At 45.8% G+C, this 25,807-nt stretch overlaps 1 protein-coding gene across 6 annotated transcripts in view; it reads left to right on the top strand.

Moving 5' to 3' along the window:
* Gramd1b (GRAM domain containing 1B) overlaps positions 1 to 25,807 on the top strand; it is a 234,047-nt gene that overhangs the window by 152,406 nt on the left and 55,834 nt on the right. The window contains exon 1 of one of the 6 annotated variants that reach the window (XM_057766562.1): positions 1,972 to 2,531. The exons of the other annotated variants lie outside the window; for them this stretch is intronic. Coding sequence (XP_057622545.1) covers positions 2,509 to 2,531 — 23 coding nt within the window. The 5' untranslated portion in view covers positions 1,972 to 2,508. Of the gene's footprint in view, positions 1 to 1,971; positions 2,532 to 25,807 lie in introns of those variants that run through there. 6 annotated transcript variants of the gene reach the window in all.

Below are 25,807 nucleotides of genomic sequence, written 5' to 3'. Positions count from 1 at the left end.
CTTGCTTTTCAGCATTAGGCGTAGTAAGACATTGCCCTTGTCATTGCCCAGTTATAGTGTCTGAGGCACAGCCCTGGCAAATACCTCAGCCTATGCATGTAGGAACCCAAGTACGTACCTACCTGCCTAGCTCAACAGCTAGCTCCACAGCCCTGTCATGTACTCTGGTTAGCAGTGGCAAAAGAGGGTTTCTATGGAGTTTTCCAATAGTAGCTGATTGCTAAAGGCCAAAGAATTTCACCTTTTCAGAAATGTATTTTTTTTATAAATATTTATTTATTTATTTATTTATTATGTATACAATATTCTGTCTGTATGCCTGCTGGCCAGAAGAGAGCACCAGATCCCATTACAGATTGTTGTGAGCCACCATGTGGTTGCTGGGAATTGAACTCAGGACCTTTGGAAGAGCAGGCAATGCTCTTAACCTCTGAGCTATCTCTCCAGCCCCAGAAATGTATTTTTGAGTGATGCTTGGGGTGCTGTGGGCTGGTACTGAAGTGTCCCCATGATTGGAGCAATGGGACCAAAGAGAACACTGACACCGATCTAGAGCGGTGTTAACATAGGGCCTGTATCATGAGATTTGGGAGTTCCGGTGATCAAATTACCCAGTCATGTAGTGCAATTCTGAGCATGCTGGAATCTGGTATATCTCGTCAATTCCTCTGCTCAATGTATGGCCCGGATACAGGCCCAAGGATCCTTAAACATACAAAGTCTTGAGGCATTGGAACATCACCTGGCATGGGGTTATGGATGGAGAGGAAGTCTACCAGTCATGGCTGTTTGGCTGGCATATCTCTGAAAGTTTAGGGTCCTAGACAGTGTTGCTTCTGTCTGGTCAAATGCTGAATGGAGACAGCAAGGGTTTGGTTGTTTGCTTAATATCGTATCAAGGAAGTACTTACTAACAGGACCCCTTCCACCAAAAAGCCTCCTATCCGGGGTGATTTTACACTGAGTGGGAGGAGATGCCTATTTCCTGCCTTCCTGGGGGTACCCTATAGATAGAAGGAGGCAGGAGATGAGTAGTGTCTGCCCATCTGTGTTGCTTACAAGCATTACCTTAGAAAGTCAAGCTTCGGTGATGTGTAGTTAGCCCAGGCATGGCTGTCGAGTGTTTCAGGCCAGTTTTAGTGGAAAAGCTTATTATGGTTCAGCTGAAGGTTGCTATTTTATAATTAATCTCCTCTTTGTTCTTTTTCACCCATCCGCATTACTGACCCAGATAATGGATAATATGGGGAAGGCAGAGAGGAGCGAGTGGTACAACCGGAGAAGCAGTTGGTACGGGAACCTCCAACCTAGAGAGTTGGTTTGGGGAGCGGTGGGCATTTTCCACACTTCAAAAAAGTTCAAAGTCCACTTTTTTTTTTTTCTCTTCCACTAGTGTTCCTGGTGTCAGTCTGCTTGCCTGTAGACTGCTGGGGCCACCTTGGAAGGATTCCTGACTTGAGGTGACCCAAAAGGCTGCTCACCACATGCTCTGGTAATCTGGGCAGTGTCCCCAGCAGGGGAAGGGAACTATGAGTTCTCTGTGCTCAGACCTAACTGCCCAGAGCCTGCTGGCTAACCCAGCTCGCTTCCCCGGGAACTGACAGTTTAGGTGGTCTTGAGCAGCCTTCCTTGGAACAATAGGCACTAGCTAGGATTTCTCTGGTCTGCTCCAGTAAGAAATCCTGAGGCTGTCCAGGATACCTTACTAACCAAGGATATGACCTACTAACTCACCTGGTTAATATTGTTGGGTGCCCGTAACTGTAGTGTCTTCAGAACTTTTTGCCTCTTCCCTCTTCCCGGTACCACTTTCCTCCTTGCCGCATGCTGATCCCTCGCATCCCTGGTGATCTGTCCCATTCTGGGACAAAACATGTGCTGTGTCTTTAAATGGGCGGAAGTGACTGGCGGTGCTTTGCTTGGGTACTGCATTGATTAGGAGATTACATGGAGCTGCCGCCTGGGGGAGGAGAGTGCAGGTTCTGCTAGGTCGGTGCTCTGATCCTCAAGGCCCTCCTTGCTTTTCCTCCCTGAGGCTGCTCACGGCCGGCCGGCAGGAGGTGAGGGTGGGTGGCTGGCGGCCAGCCTGTGGATGCAACTCCAGGGCTCGCTCAGCTCAGGCTTGCCAGAGTACCCATCCTCATCAGAGCCTGGCAGTGGCGGCAGCAACCAGGGCAGCCGGCTCCAGCCTGGGGCTGGATTTGCCCAAGCTGCCCTTGGCCTCTGATCTGAGCCCAGCTGAGAGCTGGGAGAGAGGCAGTGGGAACAGAAGCAGCAGCTTCTCTCTCTCTCTCTCTCTCTCTCTCTCTCTCTGCCCCTCTCCCCTTCCCTTTCTCTCATCCTTTCTCCCTCTCTCCCTCTCCTCCTCTCCTTTCTCTGTGTTGAAGTCACATTATATGGGATTCTGTTCTTTTGGGACTTCGTCATCTTTTCCACTATGTCCTGGGACCTCCGGAGCTGTTACAGGGATGCTAAGGACATGGTCAGTGGATTCTCGTGACTGTACTAATGAAAGGATTCAAGCTCTCCTGGTAAGTGGAGGATGGATAAGGTGAATCCTCTCCCGTCTTTCTTCCCCTGTGTTCTGGCAGCACCTTCGCCTCCTTCAGGAGGTCTCCTTGAGACAGGCCTGTCTCACTGGGTGGGCGTCCAAGTGTCAAGATAGGGGTGACAAACCCTACAAAAAAAAGTTGGAGTACTCTCCCTGGCTCAGCTAGCACCCATAGTGTTGTGTTTTTCCCCCAGCATGTTCTCTGTGTCAGGGGTTTGTAGGAGTTGGGAGGCTCTAGAGAGAATCTAGCAGAAAATGAAAAGAGTTTCCAAGTTTGAGGGGTTGTGGTGGTTGTACACAGAGAGGGGACTAAACACAGAGATATCCTTTCCTGTGGATTGAGATTGTTCTGGTCTGGGATCTTGACTGGCTCCTTGGGGAGCCTTTTCCTGGCACTTAGGGTTAGCCATAGCTGAGGTAGCCGCTGACCTCTCTGGGAGGCAGCTCCCTAAGCAGTGTTTTAAGGACCAGAATTCCCCTCAAAGGGAGCATGGTCATGTGCCTTCGGGCTTTGCAAGTGTCTGACTCTCCCTGGGCTTAATATCGGGATAGGAAAAGAACTTATGGTTTGGAGTTGTGTGGGGATAGCTGTCTTCTAGCTGCAGAGGTAGGCAGAACATTTTTTTTACCTTCTATTTTAAAAATAAAACCCTTACTGTTCCTTCTCCTTTGATCCATGGAGGACCAGACGGGTGGGGGAACTGGCTTTTTTGTCCGCTTGAGAAACTGCAGATTTTGCTTGGAAAACTTTGTCCTACCAGGAATCTGGTACCCCTGCAGGGAGGCCTGTGCAGCTTCCTAGGAGGAGAAAGGTTCCCTGGGTTAGGGAGGGAGGGTGCTTTAACTCCTTGAAGAGGGTGGGGGTAGGAGGAGAATAGCTTGGGGAAGTTCTCTGCAGGGCTGCGGCCAGCCGGCCTACCTTCATTGTGTATCTGCTGTCCAAGCTGGGCCTTGGGATAGGGGGAGGGCATTCCTGTGGGTGGTAGGGTGATATTCAGAATCAGGGATGAGATCAAGCAGGTTAGGCAAGGAGTTTTAGCCTGGCTGCAGGCCACTTAGGATTTTGCAGAAGCCCCTACCTACGCAAGCCACCCTCCCCCCACCTTCAACAAAGTCTAGCTCTCCTGCTGTAAGTGCAAGTGTTCTTTAGAGGGCCTTGAGAAGGGCAAGAGAGTGGAGCTGAGTTCCGCAAGGTTAGCTCGTAATAACTACACGCTCCCAAGCATGGTGAGAGCTGGTGACTGCTTAGCCCTGAGCTCTTCTTCTCAGGAGAAGGAATCACTCCAAGGGGTGCTGAGCCCTTGTTCAGACTCCTTGTGCGCTGAAGCCTTGTCCTTTTTGTTTGGGACAGGGAAGTACAGGCCCTACAAGCCATTCCTGCCCTTGCTTTCCTGGGGACTTGCCTGTCATACTGTGCTGTGAACTGTCAACCTGGGTCATCGGTCATTCCAGGCCCACATGGGTGGCCAGAGCTATTTGCATTCCTCCGTGGAGCAAACCCAGGCAATGCAGGAAAGCGCAGGTGCTTCTGGAAGCCCAAAGACCCTGGGCGCTTCACCAAAACCACTCAGCACCCTTCTCCTGTTGTCAGCATACTCAGCTTGGGACCTAGGTAGACTGGCTGTCATTCAGATGAGACATCACTTTAACACAGATGCCTCCTGGCTCATCCTGGCTTGGGTCCCACAGGGATGTGTCGAGATGTTTGCCTTTGAAATCTGTCGTGAGTATCTCTTGATGCATTTCAACAAGGAGAGCAGTGCTCAGCTGGGAGCTGTAATTGGCCAACCTTGTCTTCTTCAGATAAACAAAACTGGGGATATTTCTGTCGTTTATGTCAGTCTGGATGCTGTTAGATCCGTGACCCTCTGTCTCATGAACGATAGATAGATGCACCAGTCCACTGTGTCCCCTCTTTGCAGTTGTGTTGTGGCTGTTTTGCGTGCAAAGTGACTGGCTTCCTTTGGCATTCCATGGCATCCCATCGCCCTACTCCTAAGAAGCAAGATGATATTGCCTGTCTTAATCTGTAATAATGGGCAATACTGTCTAACTGCATACAGAAGAGGGTGGGGTTAGTAAGCATTCCTAATGTTTGAAATCATCTCTAGGAACACTTCTAGGATTCCTCCTATGTAGAGGTGGCATAAAAATGGTGGTACTTATGCTCATAGTAAAAGTAAGTAGTGGGCTACCACCTTTTGAGATTTGCTCTGTGTCAAGTTACATTAAGTACTTAGCACGAGCCACGCAGGACTACAATTATGACCCCTCATTTAATAGAATGGGAAGCTGAGGCAGAGGTTAAGGCATTCGCAAAGAAATGAAGCATTGGGTTTGCTACAGCGATCTCCCTGTTCTGCGTTGCTCATGCTCCTCACTTTCCCGGCCCCTTTCTCACTGCCCTTTTTCCTGCTCTGATGTCTTCTTGGGTCACTTAACTAGATTCTGAAAATTGTCGAGAAGTTGTCTCATTTGATTGTTACTATATCCCCATGAAGTATCTGTCCTGTGTTGAGAACATGTCTATTCTGTGGTGGAGCTAGGGAAACTGAGGCCTAGAGTCATAAACTGTTTAGGTTAAGTTTATTTTAACTCTTTTTTTTTTTTTTTTTTTTTTGCTTTTTCGAGACAGGGTTTCTCTGTGGTTTTGGAGCCTGTCCTGGAACTAGCTCTTGTAGACCAGGCTGGTCTCGAACTCACAGAGATCCGCCTGCCTCTGCCTCCCAAGTGCTGGGATTAAAGGCGTGCGCCACCACCGCCCGGCTAGGTTAAGTTTATGTAACTAGTCCCTGAAAGGGTGCAGTCTGGCTTACTTCACCATTTTATGTACATGTGTTCAAGCATGTGCTTATGTGAATGTGTATGTGTATGCTTGCTCTGCATGAGCCTGTGAGGCCAAAGGTCATCGTCTTGGCATCTTCCTCAAATATTTTCTACCTTATTCTTTGAGAGCATGTCCCTTTACTGTATCTGGAGCTAAAATTGAGGTTAGGCTGGCTGGCCAGTGACCTCTGGGGGAATTCTGTCCCTGCCTTGCTGCAGTAGACCTACGTACGTGTGAGGACTACTTCCAACTTTTCCATAGATGCTGAGGGTCCAGACTCAGGTTTATATGTTATGAACCATTTCCCCAGCCCCTCATAATCAAAGGACAACATAATAAAAGCAAGATGTATCTATGTTGCACCAACATTTTCCCGAAGAAAGTTCAGGGTCTTTGAGTGTATATACTCATCCATCTCTTCATTTTACAAATATTGATCAAGCTTTCATGATTTGTAGCCCTTTGCCTGGGAGCATGAGAGTTTAAACTATGTAAAAGGTCATTCACTATCTTACCCTTCTAGGGACCAGACCTCTCACAGGTAGACTGAGTCCCCACTTCCCTCCATACAGGGTGCCAGCCGGTCAATGCTAAAGGCCAGATAAGTGTAGGGAGAACAGTTCTAGAAACTGATTTCAGCTGGTGGAGCCACGGAACCTGTTCTTAGTGTGGATGACACAGGAGGATGCTTGGATCTTGGTTGTTGAATAGATAAAATTCTGTTTTACACGGCAACTTCACCATAACTCACAGAGTTCCAACCTTCTAGGTGATGCTTTAGGTCAGAGAGGTCCCAAGTGGCTGGACTGTGAAAGAAATCCCCCACCTTTATCTCCTTTATCAGGGAGGAACTTAATTAAGTCTGCCTCAAGGGCTGCTTCTGTTGTCCCTTCTGCTGGTAATTTGGTGAGTAAGGTAAGGGTTGCCGTGGAAGAAGCTGAAAGGAGGTGTCGTGAACAATTGAATAGGGCCGTGGCCAAGTTGGGGAGGGAAGTATCACATTTTTACTTTGGAAGCCGATGTTCCTTTGTCTCCACATGGCTGCCCTCCCCGCACTCACTCTTTCAGTGACTGAAAGTTATCTCTAATTCCCTCACAGCTTCAGAATGGAGTGCTTTTGTGAGGCCACTCCCTCCCGATTGCTGTCCTCACACAGGCCCTGGCAGACTGTGCAACATCTGTCTGGATTCCCTCTGCTCCTTTGCCTGCTCTTCACATCTGCTGGGTTTGGTGGTACAGGCAGCGCAGAGCCTGAGGCTGGCATAGACCTTCAGGAAAGTCAGTGTAGGGGAGGAGCTGATTTTGTGAAAAAATTTCTAAAAACCAGAGTTAAGAGAGCATCGTCTGGCAGAGCAGGCAAGCACTTCTGTGAGAACTGAGTCTAGATATTAAGTCTCAAACACGTGGCTAACTGAGGTACGTATTTAACAGGTGTGAGGGCAGGCAAGCTTCCATGCTGCATTCCCACCCCTGATTTAGGAACGAGAGTGCCCACCCCTGGAACCTGCTCTCTCGTTTCCTTCCCAGGTGACTGGATCATCAGCTGACTGACTTTTGTCCTTCTCTCCCTTCCCTTAATGGTCAGCATGTTTTATTGACACCAAAGGTCAATTGCCCATTGTTTTCTTTCGTTTTAGATCTGCTAATGAACCATGCCCCTCTGTACCCCATCTCCTGTCTAGACCACACATCTGTCTTTTGAGGTTCTTCCTGAGAGAGATGTACTGGGGAAGATGAGGGAACCCAGGGGTCTGCTACACATACCCTGTAGAGCCTGACCTCACAGCCTGTGTGAGAGGCTTCTCAAAAGGGAGGGAACAGAGAAGGCTCTGGTCTCTCAGTGGCTTGAGAATGGGAATCTTGTCACTACCTGTTAGCCTGCTGTGGGCCTAGGTAGGGGACTTCTGTTTACCTTGGGTGGTGGTATTTTTGATTAAATGGCAGCCCTGGGTAGATTAGTTATCTCTCGGCTTTCCTTTTTACTAATGGTCTAGAAAAAGGCCACAGTCCTTCTGGAGCGGCAGCATGTGCTGGAGACTGTTGGAGTGCTTCTTTAGCCACCAGGGGATCTGGGGAAAGAAACCTTCATTTGAGAATATTAAATATTCATTTACAAACATCGCACCCCAGGCATGCCCTCCCATGAATGTTGAGATCTATTTTATCATTCAATGGTATACAGTTAAGTTTTCTTATTCATGTTCAAGGCCCCAAGTGCTGGCCATATAAGATTAAAATCTCTAGAGAGCCTGGCAGCCCAGGGGGAAGAGCCAAGCTGATGCTCTGGATTTCTGAAATGACAAACTCTTCTCGCATGTCACCCAGATTTCTGCAATCAGTGAACAGTAAACCCTACTTGCTTTTCTGTGTTACTGTGGCCACCATCTTTCTTTTCAGAGGAAGACATTTGCTGTCCTATAATGTAAATGTACGGGTGAGACAAATCAGATATCTGACTTATCAAATCTCTTGGTTTAGAACCTTTTCTCTGGTTATTGTAAGATGATGTCTAGAAAAGATGATTCCTAGATGATTTGGGTTTCTGGTGAGAAAACTTGAAGGCAAAATACATCTGACTTCACTGAATTGCCCATAAGGCTGGGCATTTTTCCTTAAATGACCTCAAAATGAAGTGCTATAATAAACCAGGTAATGCTTGGTGACTTTGCACTCATTTAGATTTTTTTTTATTATTATATTCATTTATTTATGTGTGCGCACATGGAGGTCAGAGTCCAACCTGCAGCTATACTTTCTCAGTTCTCTCCTTCCAGTGTGTGTATTCTGGGGATTGAAGCTGGGGTAGATCAGCAAGCTCCTTTAACTGCCGAGTCATCCTTCCAGCCCTGTTTATTCCTATCTATCTATCTATCTATCTATCTATCTATCTATCTATCTATCTATCTATCTATCTATCTACCTATCTGTCTACCAATCATGTGTGTGTGTGTGTAGGGAGTGTAGGGGGGAGTTTGCACATTTGTATGCTGGTGAGATTACCCATGTAAGCACATATGGAGGCCAGAGGTCAACATTGGGTTTTTCCTCAATAGTCCTCCCACCTTCCTTGTGAGAAAGGGTCTCTCACTGAAATTGAAGCTTACTGTTTAATTTGGACTGCCTGGCCAGCAACCCCCAGAATCTACCCACGTCTGCCTTTTGAGAGCCAGGATTATAAGCAGCTGTGCCCATATCTTACCAGGCAGGTTCTAGAGTTCAGGTCCTCATGCTTGTGCAGCAAGTGCTTCACCCACTGAGCCAACTCCTGGCCCTAGTGATCCAATCTTAATACTGTTCTTCGGCTTATACTTGCAGAGAGACATTGTGTTCAACTCAGAGAGACATTGTGTTCAACTGAGGAGAGCAGGTTAGGCCATGACAATGACCCCCAGTTATTTCAAGGCTCCTAAATGCATTTTATGATCACTCCAAGTCCCTGAGGTTCTGGACAACTCTCCCAGGGAACTGCCCTATGCAGTGGTTTATTTATTTATTTTTTTAAAGATTTATTTATTATGTATACAACTTTCTGCCTCCATTTATACCCACACACCAGATCTCTTTACAGATGGTTTGGAGCCACCATGTGGTTGCTGGGAATTGAACTCAGGACCTCTGGAAGAGCAGACAGTGCACTTAACCACTGAGCCATCTCTCCAGCCCCCTATGCAGTGGTTTAGCAGTACAGGCTGTTGATCCTCATGGTGTTGCCTCCATGGAAACCATGGCAGAGAGGACAGCTTGGGTCTTCCATCCTCTCCATTGTACCTGTCAGACCATGGCCAGAGTTAGTCACATGAGCCTGATGACTGCAGTACAAAGCAGTTCAGTTCCTGCCATAACTGATTTCTCTGGGAATGAGGCTCATACTGTGATGAGATGTTGGGGAAGAGCTTGTGTGACCATAGACATGAGCTACCCAGGGTACATTCAGTTTGCAGTCCATTTTAGATACATAGTTTGTCAGCCAAGATTGTCCCGGTGCATTTGGTTTTTGCTTTAAGAAATACTTTATTTATTCTTTGACAAATTCACACTGTAGTACATTTTCTCCCTATTTTGTTGCTTTATGATACTGGGAATTGAACCAGGGTCTCACAAATGCCAGACAAACACTGGACCACCAAGTGATGGCCACAGCTCTCTTATTAGTTTCTCTTTCTTTCTTTTTTTTTCTTTTTTTTTTTTTGGTTTTTCGAGACAGGGTTTCTCTGTGGTTTTGGAGCCTGTCCTGGAACTAGCTCTTGTAGACCAGGCTGGTCTCGAATCTTTCTTTCTTTATATTCACACAAAGTCCTATAGGTTGCCTGTTAGAATGGGCCTTGAGTTCACTCAATAGCCCAGGCTGGCTTTGAACTTATGATCTTCCTGCCTCAGAATCACGAGTAGTTAGGGTTATAGACCTTTCCTACCAGGTCCACCTTCTTGTGCATTTAAAAATAATTCAGGAAATCCAAGAAGGGCAAAATGACATGTAAAAAAAATCAGATAACATTCCATTTACTTTTATGAGGCTGTGACATAACCATTTGTTCATAGACTATCCATGGTTACTTGTATACTACAACACAGAGTGTTGACGGAGACCCGTGTTCTGCAAACTTGGCCCCTTATAAAAAGGTTTCTACTTTTAAGATTAGGTAAATATAATTTTCAAGAGCAACACAGTGCTGTTTTTGCTGGATCTTTTTTAGCTAGCAATATTATTCCTGGGGCTTTAGATTTGTTGCAGTGAAGATAAGGGCAATAATAACAATAGGTAAAACTTAAAAATTTGCTGCGTGGCAGGTGTGTTTTACTTTAGATTTTGAAACAGGGCCTTGACACATCTTTCTGGTCTTTCTATGTTGCTAGCTTTGATTTTTCAACCTTGCCTTGAATTCTTAATCCTTTGCCTAAGATCATAGAGCCTAAAATTCCTTGTACTTAGTTACTACGGTTGCAAAGCAATTGGAGGGCAGGTACTTGTCTTGGAGGAAAAAAAAGTTGAGAAATGTTGCGGAATGATTTATGAGGACAGTGTTTTATGATGTCAGTTACCTTTGCTAACAATGTAATAGAGCAGAAATGCGTAAAGTAACAAAGGGGTGCGTGGGGCAGATGAGATGTTGGCTGATTCCTGAAGAATGAAGGCCACCAATATTTCAAGAGACCAGCAATCCTTTGAGGAAGGAATTAAAAAAAAAAAAAAAAAAAAGCAAGAACAGCCACTGAAACCAGAACAAGTTGCCTTGTGAAGGGAGAGAGCTGGGTAGCTTGGTAGAACAGAAAGGTGCTTACGGGCACTGGGAGAGAAGTTTAAGTGACAAAGCAGCGTTCAGGGAGAGATATCTTAGAAGATGTGCAGAGCCTGCTACACTCAGCAGGAGAGCTCACAGGCTCAGGATGACCAAGAAGCACCCATATGCACGTTCCATTTCAGTGGGTATGATGCTTGAGGCAAGAGCCTGATGTTTGTAATCTGGTAGCATCTGTGAGAAAGAGCTTTGAAAATGTAACAGGACTGAGAGAGGGTCATGTGCCTGTCGGGGGGCGGGGGCTCAGCTCAGAAGGGCCTGCTTTCCGTTCTTAGAACCCTCTCTCTCCCCACAGCTCTCTCAGAAGGGTGATATCTGGATGACAAGATAGTCTAAGGTCCACATGGTGAGTGACAGAGAGAAGGAGGTTAGCTGGGCTCTAGCGTGTGAGCTCTCGGCAGCTTCTCATCTCTGCCACAGATCTGGCCACATCTGGAGCTTTCAACTTTACCTTAAGTTAGAGGAACACTGCCAGGGCCATACCATCCTGGGCGTTGAGGCTTTCTTCATCCGTGGATGCAATAGCTGTAACAGTTCCAGTATGCTGAACCCTACAGGAAGCCAGGATCCTGCTTATATCTGACTTAGGAGCTGTCCCTTCAAGGCCAGGCTAGAAGGTATTTAAAACAGAGATGAGGGCTGGTGAGATGGCTTAACTAATAAAGATGCTTACTGACAAGCATGAAGTCTTGAGTTTGATCCCTGGTTCCTACGTGATAATATGAGAGTGTCCAAAGTGTCCTCTGACCTCCATACACAAACCATGACTGATGGCAACACACATGCGCGCACACACAAAATTCTTTTAAAAGGTGAAATATTTCAAATACATAAGAATTGTACCTAATATATCCACACAGCTTAGAGAAGAACATCATATTTCTCTATTAACCAAATCCAGTTGTGCCTTAGATGTAAGAAGTCATCCTTTATGATTGATGACAATATTCAAAGGCCCCAGAGTGCAAACCTCAGAGAATGCAAATATTTTTATTCTGCACATTTGCTGCGTTCCAGACGTGGTCTTGTCTCCTATCTATAGGAGGTGGGTGATGCTTCAGCTTGCATTGCGATGCTGGCCTAAGAGACTGCATCGTTAAGGTAGGGTTCCCTTCATAAGCTCTGTCCTGGACCTCTGGGGAAGTACGCAAATGGTTCGTTTCGTTTGTATGATTATGAGACGTTCCTTAATGTCCCCATTCTTGATTCTGTCATATAAAAAAAAATAGTCACTGCCACATCTGCCTTGGAGGGCTGCTGTATGATGTGTTTTAGATGAGACATGCCAGTTCCTATGGCACACAGAGGACAATGCCAGACACTCACAGCTGCTTTGTGAATGTAGATGCTGTTAGGATATTGTCTTCGGTTTGACACCTGTTTGAAGACCATGGTCACCTTCCTCGCCTTGCACCCCACTCTAGTGGAGCTGGAGAACTATAACGATTCTCTCTCACTCACAGTCGGCTTTCTCCGTCTTTCAGGTGGGCCACCTTCCGAGCTCTGTTTTGGTCTTGTTGCTGAAACATTGACTACCTCAATGAAGGACAGAGCTTGACCTGGGGTTCATCACAAGAAAGAGTTGTGACCATAGCAAGACTCCCCCTCATCCCTAAGATGATAGGCAAGATGACACCCGCAGAATCATTTCTTTTGGGCTGATAAGCCTCCGAATGCAATGCTACTACTGTTCTTTTCAAATTCCCACTATATTCTGCTTTAGTTCAATTACTCATTCCTTGACTCAACTAAATTCTCGAGCATCCCTTAGCTTGAGGAATAAAAAAACATTAGTTAAAATTTGGTCTTTGCCCTGCGTGGGAGTGGGAGAGAGTACTTGTTGCAGTGGAGGGGCCAAAACTGGGCTCCTGTTTCAGGTAGGATCAGGCAGGAAAATCCCACGGGAGGGATTGGATGTGTCCCCTGAAGTCGTGCAAATAGATGAATCTTTCAGTTCAGATCTTTTTTTGGACCCTTTCTCGGGAGACTGGGAGCCTCTTTGTTTCATAATAGCTTCCCTACAGCGACCTCAACTTTTATCCTTCCTGATGGTCATAGCTTTTACATGGGGGTAGGGGCCATTAGGACACGACATGCAAAAACTCCTTTGTTCTTCAGAGTCTTAATTTGACAGACATGAAATATGCAAAGATGGGAAGTGACCATTTGGCTTTTGAAGGTGATTTGCTTCGCAGAGCTCAGCCACCCCTCCTCCCCTCTGCATTTATTTTACATCTATTAACTCTGGTGTGACCAAAAGCTTTCTTTTAAACTTCCAAATTCACTTCTGGAAGGTTCCTATGTCATGTTCTTATCGTCTGTGATTAAAATAAACAAAATAATGCTCTGGAGAGGCTCATTGGTAATAGGAACCAACCACCGCCCCCAGCTAGTAAGGAGTCGTAGGCTAACCCAAGACATTTGTAGCAGTGATGGTAGCAGTACCCCTTTTGATGAATTTCTCCTCGGAGTGCTTAAGCATCAGCTCTGTAAACACCGAGAGTGCCGTGTGTATCCGGAAGGTTGGCGTTTCTTTCTTTCTCCCGTCTTCTGACCAATTCTCCCGAGTCTATTCCTAGGCATGAGTTAGAACCGCTTTGGGGCCGAACGGTAGCACCAAATGCGATGAATAACTGCTTTTGGCACCAGTCACTAGACAGTCATAGCCATGGTTGTCAGGAAAAGGATTCTAAATTAAAACCGCACGCTGCTTTCTGCTCCTCCTTGAATTCACCGCGTAGAAAATGAATGCAAGTCTCCTGCCCCAAGCTTTTACATCTTCTCCCAGCCATTTCTATCCTTGTTTTTGTGACAGGGTCTCACTCAATAGTCTTGCCTGAGGCTCCTGGCTGCTGGGATGATTGATGTGTCACTGTGCTTGGCTTCGGCCAGTCCTTTATAGTGGGGACTTCTCTACCAGTTTTTATTTGTCCTTCCTCACTCTGCATGTGACCACGTTTATCTTTGTGGCATTTCTCTTTCCCTTCTTCCCCCCAGTTTCATGGCCTTTGTCATTGTCTTTTTTTTTTCCAAGTCTAGTTTTTGAGGGTGGGTAGTATTAGGTATGACCTAGGTTCTGTACATGCTAGGTAATAATCCTCTCCCAAGCATGTATGCTCCGTGTCACCAACCCCCATTGCCTTTTTATTTTATAACCTCCTTAGTATTTTGCTGGTGTGTTACAACAACCACACGATTGATGTCTTTTTAAAAAAACACTTTACTGTGATATGATGCACTTGCCATAAAATTCATTCAAAGTGCACGAGCCAGGGGCTTTCAGTGGTCACATGTCTTTGTAGCCTTCACTACAGCCAGCATCACAACATTTCTTCACCTCTAGAAGAAGCCCTGTGCCCTCCGCTAGCATTTCCATCCACTTCCCTACCCCGGCGTGGGCAACCCTTTCTGCCTCTCTAGGTCCCCCTATTCTGGACTTGCAGATGAATGGAGTCATAGAAGCTTTGTGTTTGTTCTCTAGAAAGCGCAGAGACACCTTGCTGTATGTCTGATCTCCAGTCCGGCTGTGTCCCTGACTCAGCACCCATTTTAACCTGCCGCAAGCCTTCTGTCTCGGCCTGGCACACTACCTTCCTAGAACAAGCCGGATACCTTTATTTTTTATATCACGGAAATCTTTGATTGTGCTCCCTGCCTCTGCCCTTGCAGATCATCCTTGTCATTCAGACTTAGCTTCATTACCACGTGCTTGAAAAGGATCATCTCAGTTTGCTCTCATCTCAAGTAGAAGTTAACGCCTTCCATTCTCTGAGCATGTTGCTGGGAATCCCATAATTTTGTTGTCGTCATTCTATCTTCTCTACCATACTCTTTCATAGTTGTTTTTTGGAAACCAGAATTAAATGAATGTTTGAGGAAAGAGTATCAGTAGTCAGACTTTTTCTGTAACACAAATTTTCTTCCCATTGGCATTGTTTAAAAATCGGTAAATATAAAGAGTTGAAAGAAAGGGCTGTCAATCATAATTTCACTCCTCAGTGATAATCACTTAGGATTTGGGCTAATATTCTTGAGACTATTATATGTCTATTATAACTAGACAGATATATTTATAACTTGTACAATATAATTAACAGTATATTCTTCTTCTAAATGCTGAGTACTGATTTGTGTCTGCGCACGAGCATGTGTGCACACATGCATGCAAAGGCAGAGGCAAACATCTGGTTTTATTACTGTCTACCTTGTTTCTTTGAGATAGGAGACAGGATCTCTCTCTGAAGCTGCAGCTACATTGGTGGCTAGCAAGCCCCGGAGATCCTCCTGTTTCTGGTCCCCCGTACCACTTTTCAGAGCCCTGGAGTTACAGGTGTATCCAACCACTTCAGGTTTTTACACGGATTCTGGGGATTTGAACTCAGGTCCTCAAGCTTGCATATGAGTGGTCTTACCCATTGAGCCATCTCCCCAGCCCTTTACCATTTTTAAAAATTAAGCATTTGAGAGTTATGTATGTCTGAGACAGGGTTACCCTCTGCCACTAAGGCTGGTATAAAGTTTCCAATCCACTTGCCTTAGTCTTCCTTGTGTTTGTATATACAAGCATGAGCCTTCAGATCTGGTGACAGGTACTTGTACTGGTGGCAAGTATAACTTATTGTCTGATCCATTTGTATTTAACATTTAGGTTATTTTAATTTCTCAACTGTAAAATAATGTCTTGACTTCTCCAGATAAAAATCTAGAAGCTAGCTGGGCGGTGGTGGTGCACGCCTTTAATCCCAGCACTTGGGAGGCAGAGGCAGGCGGATCTCTGTGAGTTTGAGACCAGCCTGGTCTACAAGAGCTACTTCCAGGACAGGCTCCAAAGCCGCAGAGAAACCCTGTCTCGAAAAAACAAAACAAAACAAAAAATCTAGAAGCTGGATTTCTGGATCAAATGTTTGATTCAGAATCTGTATGACTACTGAAAGATTGGTTGACTTATATATCTACCTGCAGACTATGAGAATACCCACTTGGTACTGGCATTATGATAGGCCTTGCCAATCTGGTTTCCCAAAAATGGTATCTCAGAGTCACATGAATTTGCATTTCTTTGATCATCGGTGGCATGTTTTTAGTTTCTCCTTTTCTGATTTATGTTTCTTCCATGAGCTACCTGTTTTGTCCTTTGCCAACTTTTCTGTTGACCCATTTGTCTCTTCATTGCTCGGCGTTCGCTGCTGTTATAGGCATTAATGCTTAGTCAGACACGTTGCCAGGTTTCTGCAGTTTCTTCTGTGCTTAAACTTCAGGTCGATTTTGATTGGCTGAATTTTGTTTTAATGTGACGACATCTCCCAGTCTTCTCCTTGTGGTTTCTATGTTTAGAAGTATTCACAGAGAGTTCTTCCTCAACCTTGAGTTCCTCTTCTGCCAGCTGCGATTTTACTTTTAAATTAATACATTTGGGCCAACAAGATGGCTTAGTGGGTAAAGGCCACTGATGTAATGTCTTCTGACCTCCATATGTGTGTTGTGCCAAATGCAAACACACATACTCACACAAATATGTTTGTAGATATATACATGTAATTAAAAGTAAATTAGTTGGACTGGAAAGATGGCTCAGTGGTTAAGAGCACTGACTGCTCTTCCAGAGGACCCAGGTTCAATTCCCAGCATCCACATGACAGCCCACAGATGTTGCTAACTCCTGTTCCGGGATACCCTTACCCAGTATATATTCAGGTAAAACACTGATGCACATAAATTAAAATATAAATATGTAAATAAATTAATACATTAGTGTTTTGTAGAGGAAGGGGTATGGTGGTGTTTTAACACAGGACTGGGCCTGAAACTTGCTGCACAGCCTCAGTTACCTTGCTCTCCTGACGCTCCTGTCTCATCTCCCAAGTACTAGAATTAAAGGTGTGTGTTTTCACACTCACCTTTATCCGGTTTTGATACAAAACAATACCTACCATCATAAAGCTCAGCTGACATTTGGGATCATGTAGTCTCTATGGACAAGGGACAGTCTTCAGTTTTGTGGTGAGAAGAGGCTGTGGTAGTCATGCATTTTTCTCTAGCATAGGCTGATTGGGTACGAACTGCTCCTTTATGAAGTGTTAAGGGCCGCCGCTTTCCATCACCTGCTCAGAGCCTACTTTCCATCATCCTTTTGGAAGTTCTCTTTTTCCTTGTGGATGAGCTGTCTGGTAACACCAGGCTCAGTGAGTTAGAGATAACACACAAGCATTCCATCCAGGTTTGGGTGAATGGATAAGCTGAGGAGTGATAGCAGGAATAGTGCCGGGAGGTCAGATACCAGGAGATAACATCAACTATTCCACTGAAGCAATCTTTCACTCATGTAAAAGCCTGTGGAGGGTGCTCACCTCTATGGAAGAATGAGCATGCTGCCATGGCTTCAGAGAAGGCAGCAGGCTGAGGGCTAGGTCCCAGCCATTAGGAGTTCCTAGACCATGTATAAGGGACGTTAAGCAGGCGTGAACTCTACTGGGGAGTTCCAAAGGATGCTAGAGAGTTGGAAATTGGGCAGAGAGAATTTTTTTCAGGGAATTCTCCTTAGGCAAGAAGAATTGGAAGCAGATCTTTGAAGCAGAGCTGGGTTATGAAAGGTAGGATGGATTCGTGGTGTGTGGCCTGTCTGTGTGGAAAGAACGATGGGAGCAAGCAAGTTTTTAAAATTTTTAAATTAAATTTTTTTTCACTTTTCTACCTTATTTGTTTTAGATATAAGAGTTGTTTTTATAGTCAAGAAAATCATTTTCAGTGTGTGAGCTCCCGGATGGGAACTCCTGGGAGCTAGAAATACTAACTGTGAGAGGCAGAAGAAAGGGTTCCATTCCTTGCTGCCTCTCTGCCAACCTTCCAGTTCTTCTTGTGGTGGAGGTGAAATGGGTTGTTTTCTGAGATTTAACGTGAGCATGGTAGGTATCCTTACTAGAACGGCTCAACAGATTAACAAACAACATGCATGGATTCGCTACTGAAGAATGGACTGGCTGGGTCCAGTCTGTTGGGATGTGGGCATCTAGGGAGGTGATGGATACTGTTCTATGTAGAATGTTGAGGTAGACATTTTGAGAGGTGGTCTTGTAACCCTTAAGTCAGCTGAAGGGGAAGTCTCTGCTTTCTGAGAACTCTCAATGTCACAAAGGGCATTAATGAGTCCTCTGAGGTCGAGAATGAGATGGATGGATGGATGGATGGATGGATGGATGGATGGATGGATGGAAAAATGGATGGATGGATGGATGGAAGGATGGGGGGGATGTTGCAGCAGAGAGAGCATGCACAAATGGTGAACATAATTGTTGAAGAAACTAGCACAGAGAAATCACTGAAGCCCTGGTGTTACCCACTTGTCATCCTGACTGAGGCAGGATGATTCAAGACCAGAAGTTCAAGACCAGCCTGGCTATACAGTGAGATAAGCTCAAACTAAAAGAAGTCATTGCAGTTGGTTGGTATCGTCAGTAACTTGTCTTGACCATCAGAGTATCAGCTTGCAATTAAAGAACTTGTCCTGCTGGGTAGTAGTAGTGCCCCACACCTTTATTCCCAGCACTAAGGAGGCAGAGGCAGGGGGATCTCTGAGAGTAAGAGGCCAGCTCATCCTTTCTTTCTGGAGTCGGACATCTTTAGCTAGATGTTTGTTTAATAAATTTATACCGTGACATAGACACATTTTTCAATTAGATGTTTCCTATTCACCCCCCATAACAATGGAGTTGAATAATTATGACAGTTTGTTTACTCTCCAAAGCCAAAAATATTTATTTATCCTTTTACAGAAAATCTTTGTAATACCCGGCCATGTATGGACAGTGGATAGCTGATTATGAGCTAGCTGTTTTAACATGAGAATCATGGTCTGTATCAGGCCGTGCATATTTCTTAATGAAGGCCCCCTTTTCTTTTGGGACTTATTTGTGGGCTGATGGTGTGGGAACGGGCCTCCTGAAGACACGCTCTGACTATCTGAAGTGCCCTGACAATATTAGGGCCAGAACAACAGTAATTTCTGATATTTTCTATTTGCTCCCGGGGGTCCCAGTATTAATGGTAGAGAACCCGAGGTTATGGGGAATCAAGAAAGGCACCTAAACTAAGGTCGTGTAAAGTGGTGGGACTTGAACCGTCTATGTGGGATAAATACCTTGTCCTCGAGACTCCTGTGCGAGTCCTGCAGAGCCCTCCAGGCCCTCTTCGCTCCCAGTGACCTCTTTTCCACTCTTCCTCCCTCCCCTCTGTGATTTCTGGATCCATCCTCAGCTACCCTTTGCTCTTCTGATGGTAATTCTGTTTCTCTTGGAGCAGTTTTCTTTCGGGCCACTACCCTCTCCTCCCAGCCCCAGTCCTCTTACTCTTCTTGGAGGGAGGGTTCTGAGAAGCACGTGAGTTCCTGGGCTCCTGCTCTGTCCCTGTCCCATGCCTCAGTGGAAACTGCCACCCAGGTGGTCTCTGCCTTGAGAAGATAACTATTGCCCCCTAATCATCAGGGAGGGGGAGCAGAATGGGGCCCAGGGGCCCGGCGTGGCCTGGGAGGCAGCCTCTGGGCTGCCTGAGCAGGCATCTCTGACCTTTGTGGAGAGAGGGCGTTCTTAAAGGGACAGCAGACTCTTTTTCTTTCCTGGTGGCTGATGGCCAGTTCAGATGCCAGGGATCTGAAGAGGCCATTGTTCTGGTGCTGAGAGAAAGACCCAGACCGCCTAGTCTCTTTCTTTTCCCATTTTCATCCACGTGTTCCCCCTCTGCTGTGCAGCATGTCAAGTGTGGAAGGACGGTGAGCTGTCTCGGTCACACTTTCTCCCCTGCTCCACCCCACCCCCCACCTCTTCCAAAGAAAGCCTTGTCTTCAGCCCAGCCTGCAGTGGGCCCTCAGCTCCCCCCACCCCCCAGGGTGGTTGTTCCTGTGAGGGAAATAAAAGTCTCTGTAGGCTCCAACTTGTCCCGAGTGTGCTGTTTACTTGCCCCAGGTAGTGGGGTACGGGAAGGACACAAGTGGCTTTTCTCCAGGTGTCTCGCCAGCACCACCTGTGCAGAACACCTGAGATGCTTGTTAAATTACTACAGGTGCCGGGCTTCAGTTCTGGAACTTCTGGGCCCCCAGAATCTGAGTATCACTAGGCAAACCAAAGCTTGCCAATGACTTACCTGGCTAAATATTGGAATCATGTGGAGACCCAAGGGATCAGGCCCCTAAATCTGTGCCTGGTTGTGAATGGGTACCCTGGAACCAGTGCACAGGGTTTTGACACCTGACTCCACTGTTCCTCTGTCTCTGCCTCTGTGTTTTCAATTGTAAAAGGGGGATGAGGCTGATATTTATGATGTTCTTCAGGGTTGGCACTGGGGTAGAGAACATTGCATGCATCTTGAGATCACCATTTGAACAGCCTTCCTGTGGCTAACCAGGCTGCAGATGGGGAAGCTTTCCTTGCTCTGATAATTCTCATGCTGGGTCAGTCAGTCCCCTTTCAGTCAGTGTGGCTTGTTCTGGGGAGTGTGGGCCTACCTACCATTTGGCCTCCCAGACTTCTGGTTGAGAGAAATCCCTCCTGGCCGGCCACCTCTAGGCAATGTCAGCAACACTCGGAAGGGTGTCACAGGAAAGCCTTGGAAACCACATCTATAATGCTCTGTGACCTCCTCCGAGGGAATGGAAGGAAGAGAAAACAAGCTGCAGGCCCGAAATAGCTAGACATAAATACAAGGTATCATAATTACTGTCCACACCCAGCTCAGTCCCCAGAGTTAAATCTAACCCTCTGCACAGCTTTCCAAGCCCCAGAGAAGCAGAATGGTCAGGGGTGTCTGAGAGGGAAGTAGGGGTGCCCTGAGGAGGAAGTAGCTCATAACCAAGGCTGTATATGAGGCCTCACTCTACAGGGCCTATGCAGATTCCGAATGGTGCTTTCTCTCAGCGTGCAGCCATTGTAGCTATTTCTGTTACAGCTTCTTGGTTTTGCTCAATCATTACTTTTCTGAACACGAGCCTGTCAGATTTCCCCCACACTTGGCACCTAGCTCAAGGCTTCTTTTTTATCCTGTTCTCTATAATTTTATTTTATATCAATTACTCAGTAGTTACATCTGTGCTGACACTTACAGACATGCAAGCCAGGGGAGGAGTTTGGAGACACAGACTGAGCCTAGACTTGTTCGGTTTTGCTTGGTGTTTTCTCCCACTAAGGTGTTCTGGGAAAATCCTCAGGACTAGGAGAAGTTGTCAGTTAGATGAGAAATTGAATGCTTTTTGTTGTAGTTGGGAGTGTGGACTGAGGATCCATAATCTGAAATCCTGGTTTAAAACTTTGGGTGTTGGCATGACAACCCTGGTGAAAAACAGCACGCCTGACTCTCTGTGGTGGATTACAGCAAGAAACAGGTGTACTGGAAACATTACATCAGGTTAACTGTAAGTTAGATGCACACATTTAAAGGAAACAAAAAAGAACCGTGTATTTAGACTCGGGTCCTACCGTCAAAATACCTACTCACAAAATCATTTCAAAATGTACAAAACCCTGAAGTGAAAAGCGCTTCCGCCCCCCAAGAGTTTTTGGTTTTGTTTTTCTTTTTTGTTAGGACTGGTGATTTTACCTAGGGCCTCATGTGTGTGGGGCACAGTGCTCAAAGGCACCACATCAGCCTTCAAACATTTTGCACAAGGCATACTTAAACTGTGTGTTATAGAGTTTGATATCGGCTTTGGTGAGTCAAATGCAGAACTGTTCAGAAGAAAACAAGTCAGCCCTCCAGAGCATGTCTCGTGGATATTTTCCATCCTGATTACAAATGTCAGCATGCAGAGACCCAGCAGTGGGCGGGGTTTGCTTAGCCTCCCTTCTCCCACTTGAACACATTTTATAAGACTTCCAGGAAGCTGCACAGGGCCATTTCTGTTCTTGGTGGGGGTTTAGCTACCACTGACTGCTCTGAGACTAGCAATGATGGATAGAGCATCATGGATAGACACAATGTGTCCACCTGCTTTGGAGAGGAATGTTGTCCCTGCTCCTACCTTTTGTTAAGAATATTCAGTTCTTTGGAGATTAATAGACCAGACAGCGTTATTGTTGTTCCTTTCCTACTTCTATTGACTCCTCTTTGGAGGAAGCTTTGCAGAGAATAACTGCTTTGGGTAGGAATTGTATTGAGAGATCAAAAGGCTTTTCCGCGAGAGAGATTTGTGGATGTCTTTCTGACCCCCGACGATGCAGGGAGAACTCCAAGTCTCCAGTCTAGAGCAGAAACATCTACAGGATAGGAGCAGGTAGAGCGGTTAGTAGTTTTCAATACAGGGATTGGGAGGTCCTGTGCTCATTGCTGTTCTGCGGCCTCCCTCATTAGGTGTCTTTGCCTGTTGGGCACTATCCAGCCACATGTGATGTAAGGTGGTTTTGTGGAAGTCATTTGGACCAAAATGAGGACTCGAAGCTTACCTTTGAACCAGGAGCCTCCACTGCTCCCTCCTCCTGCAGGGTTTCACTGCCTGAACTCCTGTGGCATTTCCATTTCTCAAATCCCAATGTGGCATCTCTTATTGCTTCCTCTGAAGAATTAAAGAAGCTAGACTCTCTTCTCCTCGGGCGTTCCCTCTGCCTCCTCCCACACACTTGACAACCAGTTTCCTTTAAAGACATCAGTTCTCAACCTGTGAGTTGTGACCCTTCAGGGAAGTTGCATATCAGACATCCTGAATATCAGATATTTATCTTACAATCTATAACAGTAGCAAAACTGCAGTTATGAAGCAGCAATGAAATCATTTTATGGTTGGGGGTCACCACAGCGTGAGGAACTGTACTGAAGGGTTGCAGCTTTAGGAAGGTTGAGAACCACTGCTCTAAGGCCTCCCCTTAGTCTAAAAATCTGTAGTCTGCTGTTCTGTGTAGAGCAGGGTTTCCAGAACTCTGCTGTCTTGCCTGTCTTCTGCAAGCAGTGTGCTGTCTTCCAGGCCTGGATTTTCCTCTGGCTGACCCCCTCAATCAACCTTCTGAGATGTGTTGGCATGTCCAATGGCACACAATAACTGGGGACTGAGTTATGTCACTGACAGAATTCCTTCCTAAGTCACACTGAAACTACTACCTTTCCTACTTTGACATGCATGTGAACATCTACATGTGTGCACACATAGGTTCCCCCAACTCAAGTTGCTGAGACAGTGCGGAAGCCTGTCAATACTATTTTTATGGTGTATGTTTAGTAGCTCCGTTAGTTACTGAAGCCACATTAGCTACTGAAGTTCTCTCATCCAAAGCAGAAGTGGGGTTGGGGTAGAGGATGGGGTAAAGATGAAGAATGGACTTGTTGCTTAAGTCTTGGGCCAGTGGCAGGAAGGACTCACGGTCCGCTCTTGGGCACATGTCAGCATCTTAACTGGGGCACCCTGCGAGCAGCCTTCCCTGGTTAAGACCTTAATCTGGTATTAAGAAGAGGTCAGTTACCTCCACAAAGAGGTGATTTGGAGACGGGCTTAGAATCTCCTAATATCCTGAAGTGGGCAAAGCAGTGGGAGCCACAGCATGGTCACCTGCCTATTGCAAGGAATTGGGACTTTAGACATTGCAAAGTGGGACCAAATGCCTTTGGATTTGACCCTTTCCTTCTTCCAAATTCTTCCTTCTTCCCTGTTTGTAACCACCCTGCTGGCGGGTTCTCAGCTCATAGCTTCCCTGTATGAGAAACAACCTGCTTTAGGATGCCCCCTCTTACGTGGACCGGTACCCTGCCCTTGAGCTCCCAATGCCACCTACCACTGTCCCTACTCCGTGCGTCTCTATCAATTCTAAGTGTGTTGCAGCTCCTGGGCTCCACAAAGACACATGCCTTCTTGAGCTTCCCACAGAATCATGACAAGATCTTTCATTTTAGCTGTGTATTCTCCAGTCTCACCTTCCTTTTTTATCTCTAGGTCTGATCTAGAACCTTTTCTGGCCCTTATACTAGGCACACAGGTGGGACCCTGTGCTTTCTCTCGGGGTTAGAGCACTTCAGTGCCTGTCACTTGATATCATTGAATGACCAATTTCGACACAGAACAAAAGTATCTTCCTAATCATTTGCAGAGCATTTCTGAACACCACTAAACTTAGCCGCAGTCAAATGTAAAACCCAAAGGAGCAAAGAGAATTGGATTGAAATAAAACCTGAAGGTCAGAGAACGGTAACACTAGCATTTGACCATTTTAAATTTAAATCTTTAGACCTTGATGGTGACATCTCAGTGTACTTAATAAACAAACAGAAGCACTCTGGACCTTGTTGACTCAATTTTCTCTGCTGCAAAATTGAAATAATAAGATTAAGTGGAGTATAACCCGGTGTGCCGTTTATTAAGTTCCCAGACAAGGGCTGACCCATCACCTTCTCGTGTTAGCTCTTATTCTGTGGAAAATCATAAGATAGGTAGGAAAATGTCATAGATTTTATACAATATTAGCAGATTAGGTTAGGGCTGATGAAACCTGAATTGTGTCACATTATGGTTCCTTTGTTGACCTTGGAGGAACACGGATGCCTGTTTCCTCTCCCCCAGCATTCTGACTTCACTGGAGTGGGAGAAAACCCAGATGGTGGACGGGCTCCCAACTCCCAGCTGGTTCTAATGGAGCGAATGGAAAGTACAGGTTTACACAGTCAGTGGATTTGACATTGATCCTGGCTGAAAACATAGAATTAATGGTTATGAATATCTAGAAAATATAAAGCAGTTGTACAGGCACCATTAATTTTGTTTGGCTAAGGCTCTAAAAATATAGTGGTGAACGTTCGTACTCATGGTGAATCAGGATTTAACTGATGTGTACGTGAAAGCCCCTACCATGCAATCTCTGTCCCCAGTGGGCTAGAATTAGGCAGGGATTCACTCCTCAGTAACTACTTTGGTATCCCTGGTCCTAGGGAGAGCTTCTATACCTCCCTATCTCTATGACAATGATGAAGTTTTTTTCTGCAGATGGGCACCTGATTTAGCGGTGGTACTGATGTGTAGTAGAGCGAACACTGTGATAACACCAGATGGACTCCTTTCATCTTTTGAGACGTTTCTTGCTTCATGTTTTTGTTATGTAGACACACTCATGTGAAGGATGCAGTATCAACAAGAGGCTCTGGCTACAGCTAGGTCAGAGTCCGTGAGTGTACTCATATGGATACTTCTAGCTCAGCTCTCGGGGAATAGAGACTGTGCTGAGCTCATGGAAGGCAGAGTGGAGACTTAATGGAAATTAGTTTCCTGCATTAGTAGATATAAAACCTGGAATATTCTGAAAAGAGTACCAGATGGCCAGAACAGCCAATGCCTTTGCGTCACAAAAGAACAAACTTAAGATCCGTGAGGGCCAATCAGCAGACAGATACCATGCCAATAATTTCAACAGTGGAGCAGTTAGTGTTAAGAATCATTGATAAGTATTTTTTAAAGGAACAGAGAAAAATAAGTCATAGGACTGAAAGTCACAGATAGAGTGCCCCCTCCAGTTAGAACAGTAGCTGAACAGTTTTGTGAGAGATCTCTTGCCCAAGGCTTAGATTTTGAGTTCCTCCCGGGTGTATGTGGTTCAGCCTCAATGTATGTAGCCGGTTCTTGAGATGCTGCAAGGCTAGGAGACTGCCCATTAGCTTCCTGCCAGGGACGTTCTAATTATAGCATCCCTTCAGCGCCCTCTACTGGCAAGACCTAATGCTATGTCTGCTTTCAAAGGAGAAATGTTTCAGGGAGCAGTTCCACCATCATAAGGCAGGGCAAGGAAGGGTGAATTTAGAGCCAAGGAGCAGACATCTATCTGATAACTGGCCAGAGTAGGAACGACGAGACAAATCTTCCAAGGTGTCTTGTGCTGTGGAATCCTACATCAAATTACATCATCACATGCCTTTTACTCGAGCAGGTATTTATGGAAGCAGCAAAGGATGGTGAGAAAACTGATTTGGGGGTGAGGCCAGACTTCTGCTACTCAACTGTCTGCCCAGTTTGAAATAAAACTTTTATAATTTATAACAAATTTTGTCAAATTTGTGTCCTTGTCTCTAGCATTTGAAAGATTCTTTGTAAACATCAGGTCTTTCTTCTTCCTCCTTTGGCCTACCTTCACGGACTTCAGAACCCTCTTAGATGGCCGTCTGCATTTTACAGGTACACTCGTG

Source organism: Chionomys nivalis, chromosome 4, assembly GCF_950005125.1.
Source record: "Chionomys nivalis chromosome 4, mChiNiv1.1, whole genome shotgun sequence".
Taxonomy (NCBI): domain Eukaryota; kingdom Metazoa; phylum Chordata; class Mammalia; order Rodentia; family Cricetidae; genus Chionomys; species Chionomys nivalis.
Note: the sequence above shows the minus strand (reverse complement) of the source record. Positions and strands in the feature narration are given on the sequence as shown.